General features: G+C 42.5%; 1 protein-coding gene across 3 annotated transcripts in view; it reads left to right on the top strand.

Annotated features, from left to right (window-relative positions):
* Synpo2 (synaptopodin 2) overlaps positions 1-18,936 on the top strand; it is a 162,666-nt gene extending 143,730 nt beyond the window's left edge. For 2 of the 3 annotated variants that reach the window (XM_076574913.1, XM_006991879.4), the window contains exon 5: positions 14,633-18,936. In XM_076574913.1, coding sequence (XP_076431028.1) covers positions 14,633-15,172 — 540 coding nt within the window. In that variant the 3' untranslated portion in view covers positions 15,173-18,936. The remainder of the gene's footprint in view (positions 1-14,632) is intronic. The other variant, XM_076574914.1, reaches the window with a different exon arrangement.
* The last annotated feature ends 292 nt before the right edge of the window (positions 18,937-19,228 follow it).

Below are 19,228 nucleotides of genomic sequence, written 5' to 3'. Positions count from 1 at the left end.
GTTTATTCTTTCCAGTGGCCTTATGTATGGGGACTTCCCCCTTCAATCTGACGAATTCCTTTCAACATTTCCAGAAGAACTGCCTTAGTGATCATAAATTCTTTTGCTCTATTTTTACTATGGAAAGGTTTTTTTTTTTTTTTAATTTTTCCTTCAATTATGACAAGTGGTTTTGCTGGTTAGTCGGGGTTGGCAGATGTCTTTCAGAACTTGAAATACATCATTCCAATCCCTTCTGGCTTTTAAAGTTTCAGTTGAATAATCTGTTGTTTTCTTAGGGGCCGGCCTTTGCATGCCAGGTGTTGTTTCTCTCTTACTGTTTTCAGTATAGTTTCTTTGTTCTGTGTATTTAATGCTTCCATTTTAATATGACAAGTGAGGTTCTTTTCAGGTCTTGTCTGTTTTGTGCCCTCAATACCTTCTGTGTCTGGATATCTTTTCCTAACTCTGGGAGATTTTCTGTTATGATTCTTTTGAAAATGTTTTTATGCCTTTAGAATGAGATTCTTCTTCTTCTAGTGCATAACCCAAATAGTCAGTCTTTTCAGAGTGTCACATATATCTTGGTATCTTTTTTATTATTTTATTGTCTTAGTTATTTTTTCTATTGCTGTGAAGGAACACCATGATTAAGGCAACTTATAAAAGAAAGCATGTGATTGGGGGCTTGCTTATACTTTCACTGGGTGAGTCCATGACCTTCATGGCAGGGAGCATGGCAGCAGGCAGGCATGGTGCAGGAGCAGGAGCTGAGAGCTTCCATCTGATCCACCAACAGGAGACAGAGTAACAGAACTAACTGGGCCTGGCTTGGGCTTCTGAGACCCCAAAACACCCCCAGTGACACACCCCCAACAAAGCCACACTTCATACTTACAGTCATTTTTTTTTGAGTTCTGGATGGGGTTTCATCTAACTCACTCCCTCTAGGTTCCACTATTGTAAGGCTCACACTCTCACCAGGTGCCATTATTGAAAGGCTAGCACTATTTGAAAGGGTTGTGGTGTCTTGTTTTTCTTGGTTTGGTGTGTGTGTGTGTGTGTGTGTGTGTGTGTGTGTGTGTGTGTGTGTTTGTTGTTGTTGTTGTTGTTATGTTGGGATTTGTACATCTGGTGTTATTTTGTTATTTGGTTTAGTTTTTGATCGGCTATTCCTTTCAGTTGAAATATTTGCAGTTTCCACACAGAGCTTCAATGTGTTAGAGTTGAATGTGTTGTAGTTCAGAAAATAATCCCTCAGTCCAGGAGCTCAGGATGCCTGGTACAAACTCCATATCATTCCCTGAATAGAACATTAACTGCAAGAGCAACCACAGCTGCTGAATACTGCCACTATTCAAATATTTTACCAGCCAATTAACAACAGTGGCTCCTTTGACTTCAACAACCTTTTGAGGCTAAGCAGGCAGGGGTAGTAGGAAGCGCACTTGGGTTTTAGTTAACATGCTGTTTTCTAGAGAGAGAGAGAGAGAGAGAGAGAGAGAGAGAGAGAGAGAGAGAGAAAGTGTGGAGTTCGGTGGGCAGGGAGGTAGGCAGAATCTGGGAGGAGCTGAGAGAAGGGAAGCTATTATGATCAGATTATATTGTAGGAAAATAATTGTTTTCGAGAAAAATACATATATAAGAAATCATCATGTAACCTAAAACACACCCACTAGGAAGTAGGATTTGGGTTAGGAGGGAGCAGAGTAGGTAAGGAGGGGTAGAAGAATTAAATTAACACTGAGTAGAAAACAGAATGAGGTGGGGAAAGTGGCTGGGAGACGAAAGCAGGGAGGCGAGGGAAGACGAAAGAGGGAAATACGGGAACGTGTAAAAGATGTGGCTGAAGACCTTAGTAAAGAAGGCCTTACAGGATGCCATGTGTGGGTGCAGAAGCAGCAGACCTAAAACCTAACCGTGTTCTCTGCAAGCAAAGCCAAAACCATCATGAGACATATGCACAAGAGTAGAAATCAGCAGTGGAAAAGAAAAAATGAAAGACTCCTTATGGAGTAAACTACTAGTACAGCCTCACAGAGTTGAAAGACAATGTTTCTGGGCCACTCTGTGGGGTGCAGGAGGGATGAGTGGGGGGCACTGGTCTCTGCAGCCTTTGGTCCCCGGTGGTGTGACCCGTGTGGGACTGGAGGTTGTGAGCCTTTCCTGGTAGACCTGGGACATGCGCTATGGCCTCTTCTGGCTGTGCTGTTCCAGTGCATGTGAGGGACAGTGCATGCTGCAGGCCTCCCCTGCTCGTCTCTGGGCAGCTTTATCCGATATAGACTCTTATTAAAACATCATTCAATAATGCTATGCATTACAAAAATCTGAGATGGCATTTTCAACTATTTCAATAGAATGTAGCCTATATTAATGGAAGTATTTTGATAAGTTATAGTTCATGCACTGGCTTCTTTTCTGAAGTTGGTAAAAAAAAAATTCCTGTTGTAATTGCTTTCCTGCCTTAAAATAGATTATTCAAATTCAATTTTATTGCCTACATCTTCAGTTGTTTATGTAAATGCATGCAATACATGATGATCTGTGGCATGGAGTAAAATACTTTTCATAGTTGAGTTCTTATGTGAGGGGTGGGGACTTGGAGGCTTTGCAGATGACAGAAAGTAACAGACACTGAGCGCTCAGCATTCAGATGAGCGCATGGTCAGTCTGAAGAGCTTAGCTGTATTTTCATTGTCTCTAAAACGAAGAGATCACAAAAGAATACACACAGGTTCCTCCATAGTGTGGATCTTTCTGACCTTCAGTTGACTGCTGCTGTTTTTATCTTTTATCTCTTTAAAATAGAACATTAGAAACAAACCACTCCTCTGTATTCTGGCCTGCTCCAGTCTAGCAGGGAGCTGAGGTCAGGGGTGGTGGTGCTTCTGGCCAGCACAGCTGCCTGTGTTCTGGTAGCCCAGGGGAGGCAGGGCTGGCTTGGCACTGTCTGAGGCCAGCATTGCTAACCCCACTTCAAAGTCAAGGCTTGCTTCTATTTTTATGTGGGGTCGGCAGCTTGCCCATGCTGTTGCCTCTTGAACAAAAGGTTCTGCCAGATCTCTGACACCTTTAGAGCCCCACAGTCTTCACACAATAACAAAAATAGTCATGTTTGGTGTATCAAACATGGCATTCGATTTACAAACTCAGTCCTTTTCAACACAGAATCTTGAAACAGAAGTCAGAATTCTTCCTTATTTTACAACTAGAAGAAAAACTGAATCCTAGTGGGAAACCAGAGGCAGTGCATCCACATCTATATGATGTCAAAATTCCCCTTCCTTCCAACACAACATGCTGCCAGTCACAGCCATTACTGTTTCTCACAAAGGTTATCTTTAAATGTGAGATAAAGCCTAAAAATTTGTTGTTTCAGCTTAATTTCTACTACTGTGATAAAACACCATGTTCAGAAGCAACTCGGGGAGGAAAGGGTTTATTTCATCTTAGAGCTTACAGTCCATCATGAGGGGAAGTCAGAGCAGGAACTCAGGCAGGAACCCGGAAACAGGAACCATTTTGATGTATATTTATTGCATTCATCAAACTGTCTTAAAATGGTTGGTTCCTTGGTTACTTTTCTGATCAAGCAGATAAATAGAAACATAGACAGAGAGAGAGAGAGAGAGAGAGAGAGAGAGAGAGAGAGAGAGAGAGAGAGAGAGAGAGAGAGATAATAGATATATAGATATATGGTCTATCAGTTAGGCCTTTTGTCTCTTCTCGCAAGCAGAATAATAATAATGCAAACTTGTGAAGACTCTCTTCTCCGTTTTCTTGATAAAAGAATGCAACAATTGAATTTCCAAAAATTGCACATGGGAGTATTTTGAAGAGACTGTGACAAAGACACTGGAACAAAAGCATGTGAGGTGTCTCCTCATCCTCCAATGTCAAGCTTGATTATATTTAAATCACCTCCAGGAAATCTGTGTCCTGTATTTAAAGATCTTTAGCTAGGGATGAGAATGTAGGTCAGTTGATAGAGTGCTTGCCTAGGATGCCCAAGGTCCTGGGTCACTCTCCAGCACTGCTTAAGCTAGGTGTAGTGGTGAATGTCTGTAATTCCTGAACTCAGGAGGTAGAGGCAAGAGGATCAGAAGGTCAAAGCCATCTTTGGCCATTTTGAGGCAATTATGGGCTATAGGAAATCCTCCCTCAAAAAGTAAATAAGGTAAGATAAGATAAAGTGAATCTATATCTTAACAGATTTTTTTTAAAAATGCATTTCCAGACACATAATAAATGAAAAATCAACTTGGCTTTCTCTTCTTCCAGCCCTGTCCTGGTTAGTTTTTGGTCAACTTGACACAGACTAGAAATATTTGGGAAGAATCTCAGTTGAGAAAATGTCTCCATCAGATTGCCCGCAGGCAAATCTATGGGGACATTTTCTTGATAATTGGTGTGGGAGGGTCTAGGTCACTGTGGTCAATGCCACACCCTGGGTAGATGGTTCTGGATCATGTAAGAGAGCAGGCTGAGGAAGCCATGGGGAGCAAGCCAGTAGGCAGTGTTTCTCCATTGTCTCTGCTTTAGTTCTTGCCTCCGGGTGCCTGTCTTGGCTTTCCTCCATGGACCGTGACCTGAGATATATGAGCCAAATAAGCCTTTTCCTTTTGAAGTTGTTTTTGGTCATGGTCTTTATCACAGAATAGAAACCTAACTAAGATAACCACTAACACTATCTATTATTTTTCTTCCTTGATCTTATTTTTAATAAATGTATTTCAGGCTCCCTTTATGATCTGGGCAAAATTTTCTATGATTTCTCATTTCTAAGATCAAAGCAGTTTGAAAATTTAGAGTGATGCTTGTAATCTCAGCCTCAGGAGTTAGGAAGAAGAGGAATTAAAGACTACCTGAGACTCTGCCTCAAAGAAATAAACAAAAAGTAGTTTGAAACTCCCAAATTTCTATACCTTGAATGCAATCATTCATATGCATATTCTACTATTTGGAAAAAGTTGGTTAATACATGAGGTGAGGGTCAGGGTTTAACTCCGTGGTAGAATGCTTGCCTCAAATGAGCAAGGTCCAGGGTCCCATCTCCAGCACCACAGAACAACAAAGCAAAACAAGCATGGATCGGAGTGGACACTGATGTGCCTGCAGTAGAGGTCAGGGCACTGTGTCTGTTTCTATTGTCATATGTACCTGGTATGTGAGTCGGGCTACATTTTGTAAGTTGACCAAAAATTTCAGTGATAGGAAAATATCCTACTTACACTAGTATGATATAGAAATCAACATTCTTTTAACAAATATTTGATAAACATCTTTTATTTTGATGCTAGGTACTGTTTTAAGAATTCTCTCTCATTCTCTGTCTCTGTCTCTCTGTCTCTCTCTGTCTGTCTCTGTCTCTCTCTCTCCCACCTGGTTCTTTTCTTTTGCTTGTGGGCACTTTTTTTTTTGGCATTTTTGAAACAAGGTCCCTCTCTGTAGCCTACAATCCTTGATTCTCTTGCCTCTGCCTTCTAAATGTTGTTGAGTGTTGACATAAGGCTCCAAGCCCAGCCTCTAGGAATGTCTTAGTAAAACAAAAAACATTGCCTTTAGACAGACTTCAGACCTTAATTTCTCTCTTCAGGAGAAAAACAAAATGATGATTTAGTGAAACATTTCTCATGTTAGATCGAGTATGCACATAAGAGGAGGGAGTAGGTAAATGGAGATGGGGCACTTTGAGAGAGATGGAATACACAACAGATTGTATGACATTTGAGAGGAGTCACGCTGGTATCTGGAGCATTGTGTTCCACACAGAGGGATCAGCACATCTCAAGTCTGGCCTACGGGAATGCCTGGTGTCTCAGGAATCGCAAACAGAGATGCAGTGCGGACTCAGCGGGTCTTGTGGGCTATGTACTGGCCAACAAAAGATCTTTGGCTTCGGCTTCTGTGACATAAGCCGCCATAGGAGAGCTTTAATCAGAGTATCACAATCTAACTTCAGTTTGAACAACCCGTCAGGCTGGCACACTGAAAATCAACTGACAGAAGCAAGGCTGGAGCTAGGCACATGCAGTGCTCATCTAACTAGGGCTCTTGAGCCCAACTGGCCGCAGAGGAAGTAGGGACAAACCGTCAGGTACTGGGCATGTTGTGCGACCAGTGCTGTAGAGACTCCTAACCAATCAGTGCTTATGTATATAAAGTGGGGAGATATGCGTGCTGACCGCAAGCCTCTGCCTTAGTCAAATGGAGAACTGGAATATTCTTTATGCCTCTTGCATGCTTGCTTCCATTCATTCACCTCTCCTAGGACCTCTGCTTTTCAGAAACCCTAATCAATGGTTCAAAAGGCAAAGGAAATACAGTCGGCTCTCATTTCCTTGCTTTGGACCTCTTGAGAGCTGCTTGTGATAAAGTGTATGTTTGCAAAAAGTACTTTCTGATTATGTGTTTAAGAGAGAAAGGTACCAGAGGAGTTGAAATAATATTTGTCAAGTGGAAATGCTTTCTCCATGGTGCATGTGTAAGCAAGATTTCAGCCAAGAAAATTGTTTTAGCTTTCAGAGTTTATGAGATAAAATACTTTGAATCTGAAAACTTGTATCACATTCAACTCCTTTGGCTGCTAGGACAATTCACATTGCTTTAGAACTGCCTTTGTTGTCTGAAGTAAACTTCAGATGGCATTTCCGTGCTAAGGTCATTACCAGAAGCCAGCAGAGCTGTTGGGTTAACAAGCTATGTGAATAGATAACATTTAGTTGACCTGAAGCGACGCTTGCTGAAAAGCTGAGACGGCTCCTTAGCTCCTCTGTGCCTCTTTCCCGAGTGCAGGGGCCAGGAGTGTCTCACCAGCAAGGAGTAGAAGAGCATCTAAATGTGATCTGTGCACCATCCTTGTATGCTGGTCATTAATACTAATCAGTATTGATTAGCACAAATTTAAATGACCTTTCCCAAAATGTCTAAGATCGCATTCCATGTAGTTTTCCTGGATTCACACGTTGAGAGAGAAGGTCACTGTATGAGAGAGGGTTGCCTGTAACCCAGGCTGACCTTGAACTTGCTCTGCAACTGGGGATGACCTTGAACTTCTTTCTGTCTTTCAACCTCTACCTCCCAAGTGCCCAGAGGGTTGTAGGCCCATGTCATCATTAAAACTGAGGCATTGTGTATGCTGGGCAAGTACTCTGTCCACCAAGCTACAGTACCAGCACCCAATGTTTTGTTTGTTTGTTGTTTTACAAATATCTCCCAAAGCAATTTTATATTTTGTTTCAAGTAAAGTCTAACATTATATTAAGAATGAACAACAGCTGAGTTTGTTTTCTTTTGAGAAAGGGTATCCTTGTGTGGTCCTAGCTGGCCTGGAGACCACTATATAGACCAGAATTGCCCTCAATTTGCAGTGACCCTTCTGCCTTTGCCCCATGAATTTGGGGATTACAAGTGTGTATAAATCTGTCAGATTAAAAACTGATCCATGTGTAACTCAGTGGTAGACTGCTTGCCTGGGCCATGTAAAGCCCCAAGTTCAATTTCTAGCACAAAGAGAAAGAAAAAAATAACAAACAAGATCTTTGCTATGAGAATTATTGTGCTCAACTCCCCACACCAATAGTCTTTAGCTTTCTGCCCTCTGGGGAGGCTATTCACCTTATTCAAGTGCAAGAGGTACACAAATAGAAAATAGAGATAATGATAATGTCCACTTCATGGGTCTGTTGTGAGGATTGTATGAAATAGTCTACAGAAGCAATAAACACCTGCTGCCTGATATACAATAATAAGCACTATGTTTGTGTCAGCTATAATTAAAGGTGAAAGTAGAAAAATAGTATTTAGTATTCAGTCCTCCCGTGGGAATATATAACTCCAGCTGATTCTTGAGTTCAGTGAGAATCTTATAGTCTTTACTGTATTATAAATACTGAGCTATTTTAAGATTGGCATGTAAGAAAGAATTGGCATGTACTCTCATGGCTTAAAGAACAGATTGCTCTAAATATACGATTGACTGCTCCATGTAAGGGATTCATTGTCATCTACTGGACATTGTCCCACAGCCAGTTGGAGTGAAGTTTTTACTTAGCCTATGGGTTGTTTCTCTCTCTCTCTCTCTCTCTCTCTCTCTCTCTCTCTCTCTCTCTCTCTCTCTCTCTCTCTGTGTGTGTGTGTGCGTGTGTGTGTGTGTGTGTGTGTGTGCGTGCGTGCGTGCGTGCGTGTGTGTGTGTGTGTGTGTGTGTGTGTGTGTGTTTCAAAGTGTTTCCACATTAATCTTACTTGACAAGCTGGAAGGAGAATTCCGAAAATGAAAGATACTGATGGATGGTGAAACTGGTCCAATGTGCATTGGGGAGCGTTAAAACCTGGAATCTGTGTTAGAGTGCTTGGGAAGAAGCAGAAGTAAGCTGGGTGTGCAAGATAACGTCTGTAAGCCCAGTACTCAGAACGCTGAGGCAGAAGGGTCATTCAGAGGGCCAGCCTGGGCTACAGAGTAAGACCCTGCTTTCAACCAACCAACCAACCAACCACTGAGGAGAAGGGAAAGGAGGAGACGAAGGAGGGTGCTCTTAGGAGGTGATTCTAAGGATCAATCACTAAGTAAAGCCATGGAAAGGGAGGTTTGGGTCAATATGAGGAAGAAGTTCCCTGGCCAAGGATTCATGATGCCCTGGACACAAACAAGCCCTCTTCTTCAGGGCCTGAGCCAGTCATGAAGTCTCCCTTCTTAAGACCTTAGGAAGTTCCTAGTCATTTTTCTTAAAATTAATTTGTAGAATAAAGTTCTAGCCCACACTTTAAGAAGCAAACTATGATAGAGAGCTTCGTGCTTTGGCTGAAAATGGTGTGTGAGTACAGAAGGTTAGAAAATCTGGTGTTTTAGCCAAGAAACCCCAGACAGGAGCTGCTGCGCACTGACATGAGCATTCAGAACAGAACAATGGGCTTTACAGAGATAAGAACAACAAATTACTCCTACAGCGCTTGGACTCCTCAGCCAGGTCCATGTAACTAAACAGGTCAGAGCATGGGCAAGGACAGTGGAGGGCTGCAGCTCAGGAACCCTGTCCCTTCCCTTCGGACCATGCAGGAGACGAATGTTCAAGTGGCATCTGAGACGAGCTGACGTGAGAGGCGATATGAGGACAGCTGAGGGGTCAGAGAGGGCTGTGACCTGACGTGCTCAGGAAATCTGGAGGGGGAGAAGAAGGCTGGCAAACTGTGTTGGCAGAGAACCAGGAAATTTGCTGCCTCATGCCCATAAATGATATGTGTTTCCTCATGGAGCAGGACAGGGCAGGAGCAAGGGAAAAGCAAGTGGCCTGTTCACCACGTCTCCCAAGGAGGCAAATGGATCCTAATAGCTACAAGCTAAGGTAGATAGCTTCCAAAGTGAATGCAAAACGATTTACACGTTACCCCCTAGAATGGAAAGAGACTACAATGTCTTAGTTGTTGCTGAGATGAAGTACAAAGACCAAAAGCAATGTGTGGACGAAAGGTTCATTTCATCTTAGAGCTGAGGTGACATTCCATCACTGAGCAAGTCAAGACAGGAACCTGAAGGCAGGAACTGAAATAGAGGCTGTGGAGGAATGCTGCTTACTGGATTGCTCCCTTTGGCTTGCTTAGCTTGCTTTCTTATACACCCCAGGACCACCTGCCCAAGGATGGCACCACCCACAATGGGCTGGCTGCTTCCATGTCAGTCATTCATCAAGAAAATGCCTTACAAAGTTGCCTCCAAGCAGTCTGGTGGAGGTATCTTCTCAGTTGAGGTTTCTCTTTCCAGATAACTCTAGTCTGTGTCAAACGCACGCATGCACACATGCACGCACGCACTCACTCACACCAAGACAAGCAAGCATCAAGAACCATGAGCTATGTCCTCAGGGATCAATCTTTGCATCTATTCTACGAAAGCACAGCCCTCTCAAACTGTCTGTCCCCAAGAGCTGAAAGCCAGAAGATAGTGTTACAGAAAAACTTCTTTTTCTCTCTGCTTTTCTTCATCCTTGTCCTTCAACCCATGGAGTTGGAGTTAGCAAGCTGGGAGAGGAAAATAGCGAGGGCCCTACCTTACCCCTTTCCTACAGCAGGTGAACCTCTAGACTCCATGCGGAAAGGGCAGGAGCCTTCACTTTGAGTAAAAATTAGAGCCTGGACAGAGATGGAGCCTTCTGATTCAGAATAAGACTGGTTTGGGTAACTTGAGTAGCTACAGAACTGCCCCAACAGTAAACAGGATGCTTGGTTTTGGCAGAGGAAAAACTTCTTTCCTTTTGTTAAACAAAACTTCAAAGGTAATGGAGCAAAGAGAAACAATTTGATGAGGTCACCACAAAAGCCAACTTGCCATATTAGTTACTAATAAATGATAAATACTCTCTAATTAAAACCTTTCATTCCAGCAAGGCAGGATAGCACAGTGGATAAAAACACTCACCGTGCAAGCCTTCCATGAGTTTAGTCCTGGATCCCACAGGAGGAAAGAACCCACTCCTGAAAACTTTCCTCTGAACTCCATACTCAAGAAGTGGCATATCCTAGACACACACACGTGATGATAAATAAAATAAATGGCATTTTTAATTCCTTTGATAATAATAAAGCACACAATGGAGGTGTAGTCCGTGGGGTCATGCTGGAGTTCTACCACACCAGATGCAGACTTCAAAACAGAAGAAATGTTTCTGATATTTTCAGGACGGTTAGTCATTTCTGGATCAAGGTGTGTCACATGGCTTCAGCTACCAGCTAAGGAGAGAGCAGCAGGAACCTTGGGACAGAGATGAACAGAAGGCTATAACGCCAATGAACAAGACGTGAAGACTTAAAATTAGGAATTTAGGGGAAAGTGAGAATAGAAGCAGTTAGTATTTTGGACATGGGCACACACACACACACACACACACACACACACACAAATAATACATATCACATATACACATACAGAGACATACATATATCTCACACACACAGATACACATCACACACACATACACACAGATGATACACATCACACATACACACAGAGAGACATACACCTCTCTCTCTCTCTCTCTCTCTCTCTCTCTCTCTCACACACACACACACACACACACACACACACACACACACACACACACAAACTATGGACCTAATGATAAGTTTTTTTATATTGTAATTGCATCTCCAACCTAAGATAATTGAGAAGTCTATCTACTGCGATTAGCAGTTAAAGGATCACGAGGGCATGTGTGGCAGGCCATGTAAGAACAACGCTCGGCTTGCTCACTGAGATAACTTCTCTTCCCCCTCACACTCGACAGTGCCTTCGTACTTGTCAGCTGGGCATTCCACGTGGAATTTCATTTGCTCTTCAACATGATTTTTAATGTTCCCCCTCAGGAAGTCCTGGCTTTCTCTTTCATCAGCATGCCTCAAAGTTTTTACTTTTCTCTGTAAATATTTGACTAATTAATCTTTGTTTTAGCTGATAAAAAGCCTCATCTTTCATACTAGAATATCACTGAAAATACTTTGAATTTTCCATTTCTATTAAATTTTGATTGCTCTTAAAATTTTCAAGCTAAGTGAGTTGGGAGGAAAAGTAGAAAATAAATTTCTTTCAGCTAGTGTTTTAGATAACTCATCACTTCAGTGTGTGTGTGTGTGTGTGTGTGTGTGTGTGTGTGTGTGATATGTATGTCTCTTTGTGTGTGTATGTGTGATGTGCATCATCTGTGTGTGTGGTGTGTATCTGTGTGTGTGATGTGTATCTGTGTGTGTGGTGTGTATCTGTGTATGTGTGTGTGTGTGTGTGTGTGTGTGTGTGTGGTGTGTATCTGTGTATGTGTGTGTGTGTGTGTGTGTGTGTGTGTGTGTGGTGTTGTGTATCTGTGTGTGTGTGTATGTGTGTGTGTGTGTGTGTGTGTGTGGTGTTGTGTATCTGTGTGTGTGTGTGTGTGCATTCAGTCTGCCCTGTATTTCTATAGAGTCCCCAGTTCCTTTATCTGCTACTGTCCCCTCAACTGTGTTGTTGTAAGCCCTGGCATGTGCTGAGAGGGCTGCACCGGACCGCATGAGTCCTCTGCAGGTATCATTGGAATCTAAGAATTTTCCCGGGGACTCTGGAGACCAAGGTGTTCACCCCTTCCATAGCTGCTGACAAAGGGACGCATAGACGTACGCTGTGAGGGGGGCTATTTCTCTTTCACAGACAATCTTTTTTCAAAGTTTTTTAAAAAAAAATAAAACAAAACAAAACCTTTTCTTCTGTCAAGGTAGGTAGTGTATTTTCATTGTGTAATTATTGGACAGGCTGTGGGGGTTTAAATGGTGCTAGATCTTGTGCTCCCGGGCACAGCCTTTATTGTTTCTGTGTCTTTAGCTCATAGAACAGTGCTCAGAAGTACCATAAAAGATGTTAAATAGGTTTATGAAACTATGCACCAATAGTATAGAATGTATGCAATTTTGTTGTCAAATTTTAAAATGTAGATGTAGGTCAAAGGTGACGAAAGCACCCATCTGCTCTTGCCAGCTCTGTAGTGAAGAGGGTCTGCCCAGAGCTCGGGATTAAGATAAGGACATCAATAGAAACAAGTTTTTGGTGGGATTCAAGCATCGTAGGCATTTTTAGTGACTAAAAGGAGAGAACCAACGTCTACTATATCGACACCTTTACTCTTTGTCCACACATCAAGAATCAGTTCAGTTCCCGTGGTACGTCTGTGTGTCGGCATTGGGTGGAGCGTGCTGAAAAATAGAAACTAGCTCAGCCTGAGACATTTGCTCAAATCCAGTATTGCTATTCACTTAGGTAAGAGAGAAATGTTTCAGAACTGGGATATTTGAATCCATCTTCAAGCATGGCCTTTTGTTCAACAAGTCTCCTCTTCCCCTACTTTTCTCTCTCTCTCCTTTTGTGTGTGTGTGTGTGTGTGTGTGTGTGTGTGTGTGTGTGTGTGTGTGTGTATGTGTGTGTGGTTTCTTGAGACAAGTCTCACACTGTTGTCCAGGCTTGCCTCTAACACATTATGAGACTGAAGTTGACCTTGAACTCCTGATTCTTCTGCCTCCAGCTCCCAAGCTCCTAAGTGCTGGGATTATAGGCAGTACCACCATGCCTGGTTAAGCAATGCTTTGATACTTTCAAAGTTGGCTCATTTCCCCCTTGCTTCCTTTTCTTGCAGTTTGTCTAAGTGAGTCTCATGTGAGGAGGAATGAGCACATGAAAAAGTACAGAAGATAGTGCCTGGCTAGGGTTCCTAAGGAGGCAGAAGGGTGAAGGGGCAAGTTTTCCATAAACCATACTACCAAGGATTAGCCAAGCAGAGCATTTAGCAAGCACAGGGGCATGTGCAGAGAGTCAAACTCTGAAAGATTCTAGGACTTAATAAAAATAAAAACAGAGCCAAGATGCACTCGAGACAAGCAAAGTGACTCCCTTGGAGACAAAGGTTATGCCTCATCCTTGAGAACAAAAGACACAGGAGCTTGGGGCCTCAGGGCTACAATCCTGGCTCTTGGGAGGCTGCGTCCATAAGATTTCCCAGAGAACAGCCTGGACTACAGAGTGAGACCATGTCTCTAAAGCAAGCAAGAAAAGGAGGGCAGAGACAGAGAGATAGACAGACAGAGACAGAGACAGACAGAGACAGAATAAAGACCCATGTCGTGGGTCCTCATCACATAAGCAGATTCTGAGAGGAGAGGTGCCTGTCCCTGCTTCACACTAGTAACCACTTCTAAGTAGCTTTTAGTGCATTCAGTGAACCAAAATGAGTCAAGCAATTAAAAGTCATAAGTTTTTTTGCCCCCAACCCCATAATAGGTGTTTTGTTTTTGTTTTTGTTTTTGTTTTTTTTTAACCAAAGCAGTAAGCCAGATCAAGCCCAATTGAAAAAGTGTAACAACAGGTTTGTTTGAGCAAATCAACTCCCACATGAGTCCTCCAGTCCCAGACATCGAGGCTTGAGAAGCTGAGTCCACAAACGAAGCAGAGAGACTTTATAGGTTGTAGGGGAGGTGGGGATGACGCGTCCGCCACAAGCCAGGTTTGTACCCAAGTGTGGTCAAAAGCTGAGCGCTTTAGGTGGGGACTCGGGTGGCTGGCCACTTCGGGGCAGGAAGCTGCAGTTGCCGCCTAGAATGCTGAACTGGGCTTTTTGGCGCCTTTCCTTTCTTGGGGAGACTCTCTGAGCCGGCAGGGGTTGGAGAGCGAGTCGGGAATGGGGCTTTCCAGGTCGTACAGGCTCGAGCTGGAGGTTCCAAACAAACAAAAAGATACTTGAAAAAGGTAAAAAGGATAGGCGTTTATGGCCCATTTCTGGAGTTATTCCTGTTCTGTTTATTTTGCGCCAGGTAAAACAGAAGTGGAATGGAGCAGGTGGGCTGAGGGTGTACGGAAGGCAGAGAGAAGGGTAGGTCTCAGTAGCGTTAGGGTTTCTGCCATGAGGTTACTCCTGGGGAAGACGTGTCAACGGTTTGGACTATGAGAGGGAGAAAAACAAAGAGGGACTCCAGCAGCGGACCCAAGCTAGAATAAGCTAAGTAAGACAACCAACCGGTCAGGCTCCAGGACTGAAGAACTTTAATCTGTGCAGGGCTTGGTCATGATGCTATGCGTGCTTTGCAATAATAAGCACAAACAGAAGCGAATGAGATACAGTAACATTTTTTTGTTTTGTTTTGTTTTTAGGAGAGTGGGCGCTCCCTTTCTCTTCCTGGAAAATCAGCCTCACCCATCATTCCTGCATCTCCTTGGTTGTACCAGCCGGCTCACAGTTACTCTGGCAAGCCGACCCTCGGGCTGGAGAAAGCTAACAAGAGGCCAACACCTTGGGAAGCAGCATCCAAGTCTCCTCTTGGTCTAGTGGATGATGCCTTCAGACCCAGGAGCATCCAGGAATCCATTGTGGCAAATGTAGTCTCCGCAGCTCGGAGAAAGGCATTTCTAGGGTCCCAAGAGGACTGGAAAGAGAGACTGTCCTTTGTCCCCCAAACTCAGAAGACCAACATGAGCTTCTCTGAAAGGCAAGAGTATAAAGCGCCATCCCCAGTCAACAGCCACATGTCTACCCACTCCTTATACAGTTCCCAGTTGCCATATATGTGCTACAGGCAGGAGTCCAGATATGACCCCCAAATAATGTCCATGGAGACCAGGTCTGAATACTGTCTTCCATTAGGTGCTTGCAACTATAACCCACACCCAAGGGGGTGGAGACACCAACCATGAAAGCTAGTGTGGGTTTTGTGGCTTATGTTAGTGATCCTTTGTAGGGTGTTTTACCCCTTTAATAGACTTCCGTCCACTTTTAGTCCTGTGTGGCTCTCACGGGTCATTTATCTGAGTGCACATGTGTGTAAACACACAAGTGTGGGACACTTCCTTGTCTGCGGATGCCTAAGGACCTGCTTGGAAGCCGACGGTCACTGTGAGCAGGGTGTGGTGGCAAACACCCACAATGAGGCAAGGCAGAGCACCAGGAATTCAAGATAATCCTCAGGCACATGGTTTGAAGCCAGCCCAGGGTACATAAGACCCTGCCTCAAAAAAATACTTCCTTGCATTGGTATTCTAGCACTTATATATAATTTAGAATCTTAATGCCATTTGCCAGGAGTCCCAGGCAACTCAAGTTTGCTCAATTACAGTGAATCCAACATCTTCTTCACACCTTAGTCCGATAAGGAATTATTAGAATATGGTGTATTAATTATAAGTAGTTCTAATAGCAAGGAGTATAAAATTCTTTTTATTAATTTTTAAGTTAGTTGCCAGGCGGTGGTGATGCATGCCTTTAATCCCAGCACTTGGGAGGCAGAGCCAAATGGATCTCTGTGAGTTCGAGGCCAGCCTGGTGCATAGAGCGAGATCCAGGACAGGCACCAAAACTACACAGAGAAACCCTGTCTCAAAACAAAAACAAAAACAAAAAACAAACAAAAAATTTCAGTTATCATATCATATAAAGGAAGGGGTTTCATTTTGTCCTGTTAATATGCCAATGGCATGTGCCATTATACCTTGTTCTAATCCACCCATCACCCCATTGCGCTTCCCTATGCCACCAGCCTTTCCTTTGGCTAGTTCCCATCCTTCCTATTAGAATAAATCCCTAAGGTGAGCCTGACATGACGTATAATAATTATACAGAAAAAGAACCTCCTTGGTGTTATTTCAGATATTTCTCTAGAACATTTTTAGGTGCAGTTCAGGTGTTTTAGAAGGCTGAAACTGAAATGTTCTATCCCTTCTTCTTTTGCTGTCTGTTTGTGACAGTGCTTTGCTATGTAGTCCTGGCTGGCTTGGTACTTCTTTTGTAGCCCAGGCTATCCTCAAACTGCTATCTTGTCTCAGCCTACCAAGTGCTGGGATTTCAGGTGGGTAGCATCATGCCTGGCTGAAATAGGGATGTTCTATGTCAGAGTCAGGGAACTGTGAAACTCAGATAGACTTTGGAGGAAACAGTGTAATGTGTGGGAAGCACAAATCTAGGCATTGGATTTATTTCCAATCTACTTAAAGCCAGCAGCCTGAGACAGGGAGACTTGAGTTCAATCGCTCTCGTCTGCCAAATGAGAAGGCTGCATTGCCTAATTGCTTAGGTTCTTAGCAACTCTGATATTGTGAGATTCCCTCGGTAGAATGATCTTTGATGAATCGTTTACTCTTGCTCATCACATAAATATCAGATTATCTTTAGGAGTGGATGAGGTTGTCAGTGCCATGAAATACGTCACCAAAGGTCCCCAGAGGAATTTCCAAGTGGCGGGTTTTGTGTTATGTGGAGTGAGGGTTGATGTAAAGATAGAACTATTAATGGATTGAAGGAAGTGGTGGATGGATATGCCTGTCGCTATGCAACTGTTGTTCTTCATGACCATTTGCTTGGTTACAGAAAACATGCCAGAGAAGCAAACACAGGGCTGCTTCTAGGCTGTTCGGAGGAAGTCAGACGGCTGACTCACCTCTCCTGTCACCCATGCCTTGTAAGCATGACCAGGAGGCAGGCCAACGCCTGCTCCTCACTGCCATACCCACTGAGTGTTCAATACAAGGGAGTTCAGAGTACTTCATGCCATCATCAAGTTTACCCAGACTATTTTTTAATTTAAAAATTCTTGAGTGTTTAATCTTCTTCTCTGTTAAAAGGGGGATAATTGTGCTTTATTTTCCCTTTTAACTCTTCATCTTATCATTGTGGTAGTATCTTTCACAGACTAAAAATGAACTATGAGGATGCAAATGGTCTCTTACCTTAGAAGTTGTTTTTTTAAATGGAAGAAATCACAGTAAGTTCTACAGGTGGCAGGAGTGGCCAGACACTAATTTGTTCAATTAGGCGGCAAGAACATGGATGACTACTTTCCAAAATTTGATTGCTAGCCAGGTGTGATGCCTTATGCCTGCACTCCTAGACGCCGAGTCTAGGAAGAAAAGGGACTGCAAAAATTCCAGGCCAGCTGGGCTATAAGTGACATCATGTCTCAAAACAAAAACAAACAAACCAAAAAAAGCAAAAAACCAACAGTAAAAGTGTCATTGTTGATTTATATAAAATTGATATAATGTTAATTCCTTTAAAGTATAAAATGTAATTATTGGCACCTAATAGGTTTTGGTTTTTTGGGTTTTTTTTGTTTTGGTTTGTTTTGTTTTGTTTTTTTTGTTGTTGTTGTTTTTTCAGAATCTTAAAAGAATAATATCAGGCTAGTAGAGTTTAAAGAATCCTGCACATATGATCTGTATCAGGTTCAAATTAACCATAGTGTTTGAGTCATTCTTGATTAGGCCTTTTTAAGAAATAGAAGACTTAATGGAAAAGACATTACTTCTACACAAGAGAAACCCTGTCTCGAAAAACCAAAAAAAAAAAAAAAAAAAAAAAAGGAAAAGACATTACTTATTGGGTCCAAACTTTATCCCACCACTTTCTTTTGTAAGTGCTTGGCTTTATTTCCACCAGTTGATTTATATCACTCTATTTGCTAAAACTCATTGGACTCAGAAGAAGCAGATGTTTTAGATATTATTATAAAATGCGCTTGTCCTCTGCTTGTACCACACCCAAACTAGCATTTATATGAGCTATCTGAACTTATTCTACCCAACAGAAAGGCTGCATCTTTTGTTCGTGATGACATGAGTGTCTTTATCAGACAGTGATGCTTCCACAAGTCAGACTGTGTTGATAACTTTGCAAAGCAAGAACGCTGCTGCAAATTAGCACTGGGTCCACTGTGGGATTTTCATCTAGCTGACTAGAAAGTGACACAGCTCCATCGCTGACATTCAGCCACCCTTAGATCCAGGCTCTTACAGTCAGGAAGATGTTGCTAACTCTTGTTCTAACAAGAATAAAATGAGTGGGTCTCATTTTCCAAATAATAGCGATTGTACAGAAGAGCTGCAGCTTTGAAAGATATGCAAGACAGACACATTTCAGTCACCAGCAGCTACATAATGTTTGTACTAAACCTGCTCTAAAGGTTGAGCATGCCAGTTAGAGATGTTAATACGGCATTTCCTCCCATCGACTTTGAACATTTTATCATTGCATGGATATGAAGCATTAGTTAGTAGATGATTTAAACTTGAACTCTGAGTGTGATGACTGCACAGATTCTAGTCCCTTTGTTTTTGAGGATGTTTGGCAGCATCATGCACCTTGGAGAGCATACACTTATTAATCATAGATATGTATGTGTATTAATGACTTCAAACTTGGGATGAATAAATATATCAATGAGGGACAGTTATAATGGAGAAGAATTGCAAGAATGTTTCTTAAGGAAAAAAAAGTAGATTTTCACACTTGGTTTCTATTCAAAGCAGAAGTAACTGCTACACAGTTCATACTTTCCTGTCAAAAAGAAATTTGTTCTCTGGCTAATTAGATTGTCATTTCTATTTCTCTCTGTCCCCAAAGGCTGTGTGTGAAAGACACGGACTGAAAATCTAAATGGTATTAGTAATAAAGTAACTTGAAAAATCAAGTCAGAAGCCTTTTCATTTCTTTCATGTAAAGACCATTTTGAGTTATTTTTCATTGCAAAGGAGCTTTACTCCTGTCGAGTGCCTGGTTTGTAAATTTCACAAATTTTCCAGACACGTTGTAAGGATTTCATACTGCATGGCAACATTTTAACTTTTTTTTAAAAATCATTCTGTGACATTTACTAAAACATGGCAGAGGCCTGACTCACTATCAGGCGATAACGTGAGAAGCACAGCGCTCGAGCCTTGCTGTGGGGAAAGAGACAGCATTCAACTCCAGAGGCCCCATGG

This window comes from Peromyscus maniculatus, chromosome 6, assembly GCF_049852395.1.
Source record: "Peromyscus maniculatus bairdii isolate BWxNUB_F1_BW_parent chromosome 6, HU_Pman_BW_mat_3.1, whole genome shotgun sequence".
NCBI classification, from domain to species: Eukaryota; Metazoa; Chordata; class Mammalia; order Rodentia; family Cricetidae; genus Peromyscus; species Peromyscus maniculatus.
Note: the sequence above shows the minus strand (reverse complement) of the source record. Positions and strands in the feature narration are given on the sequence as shown.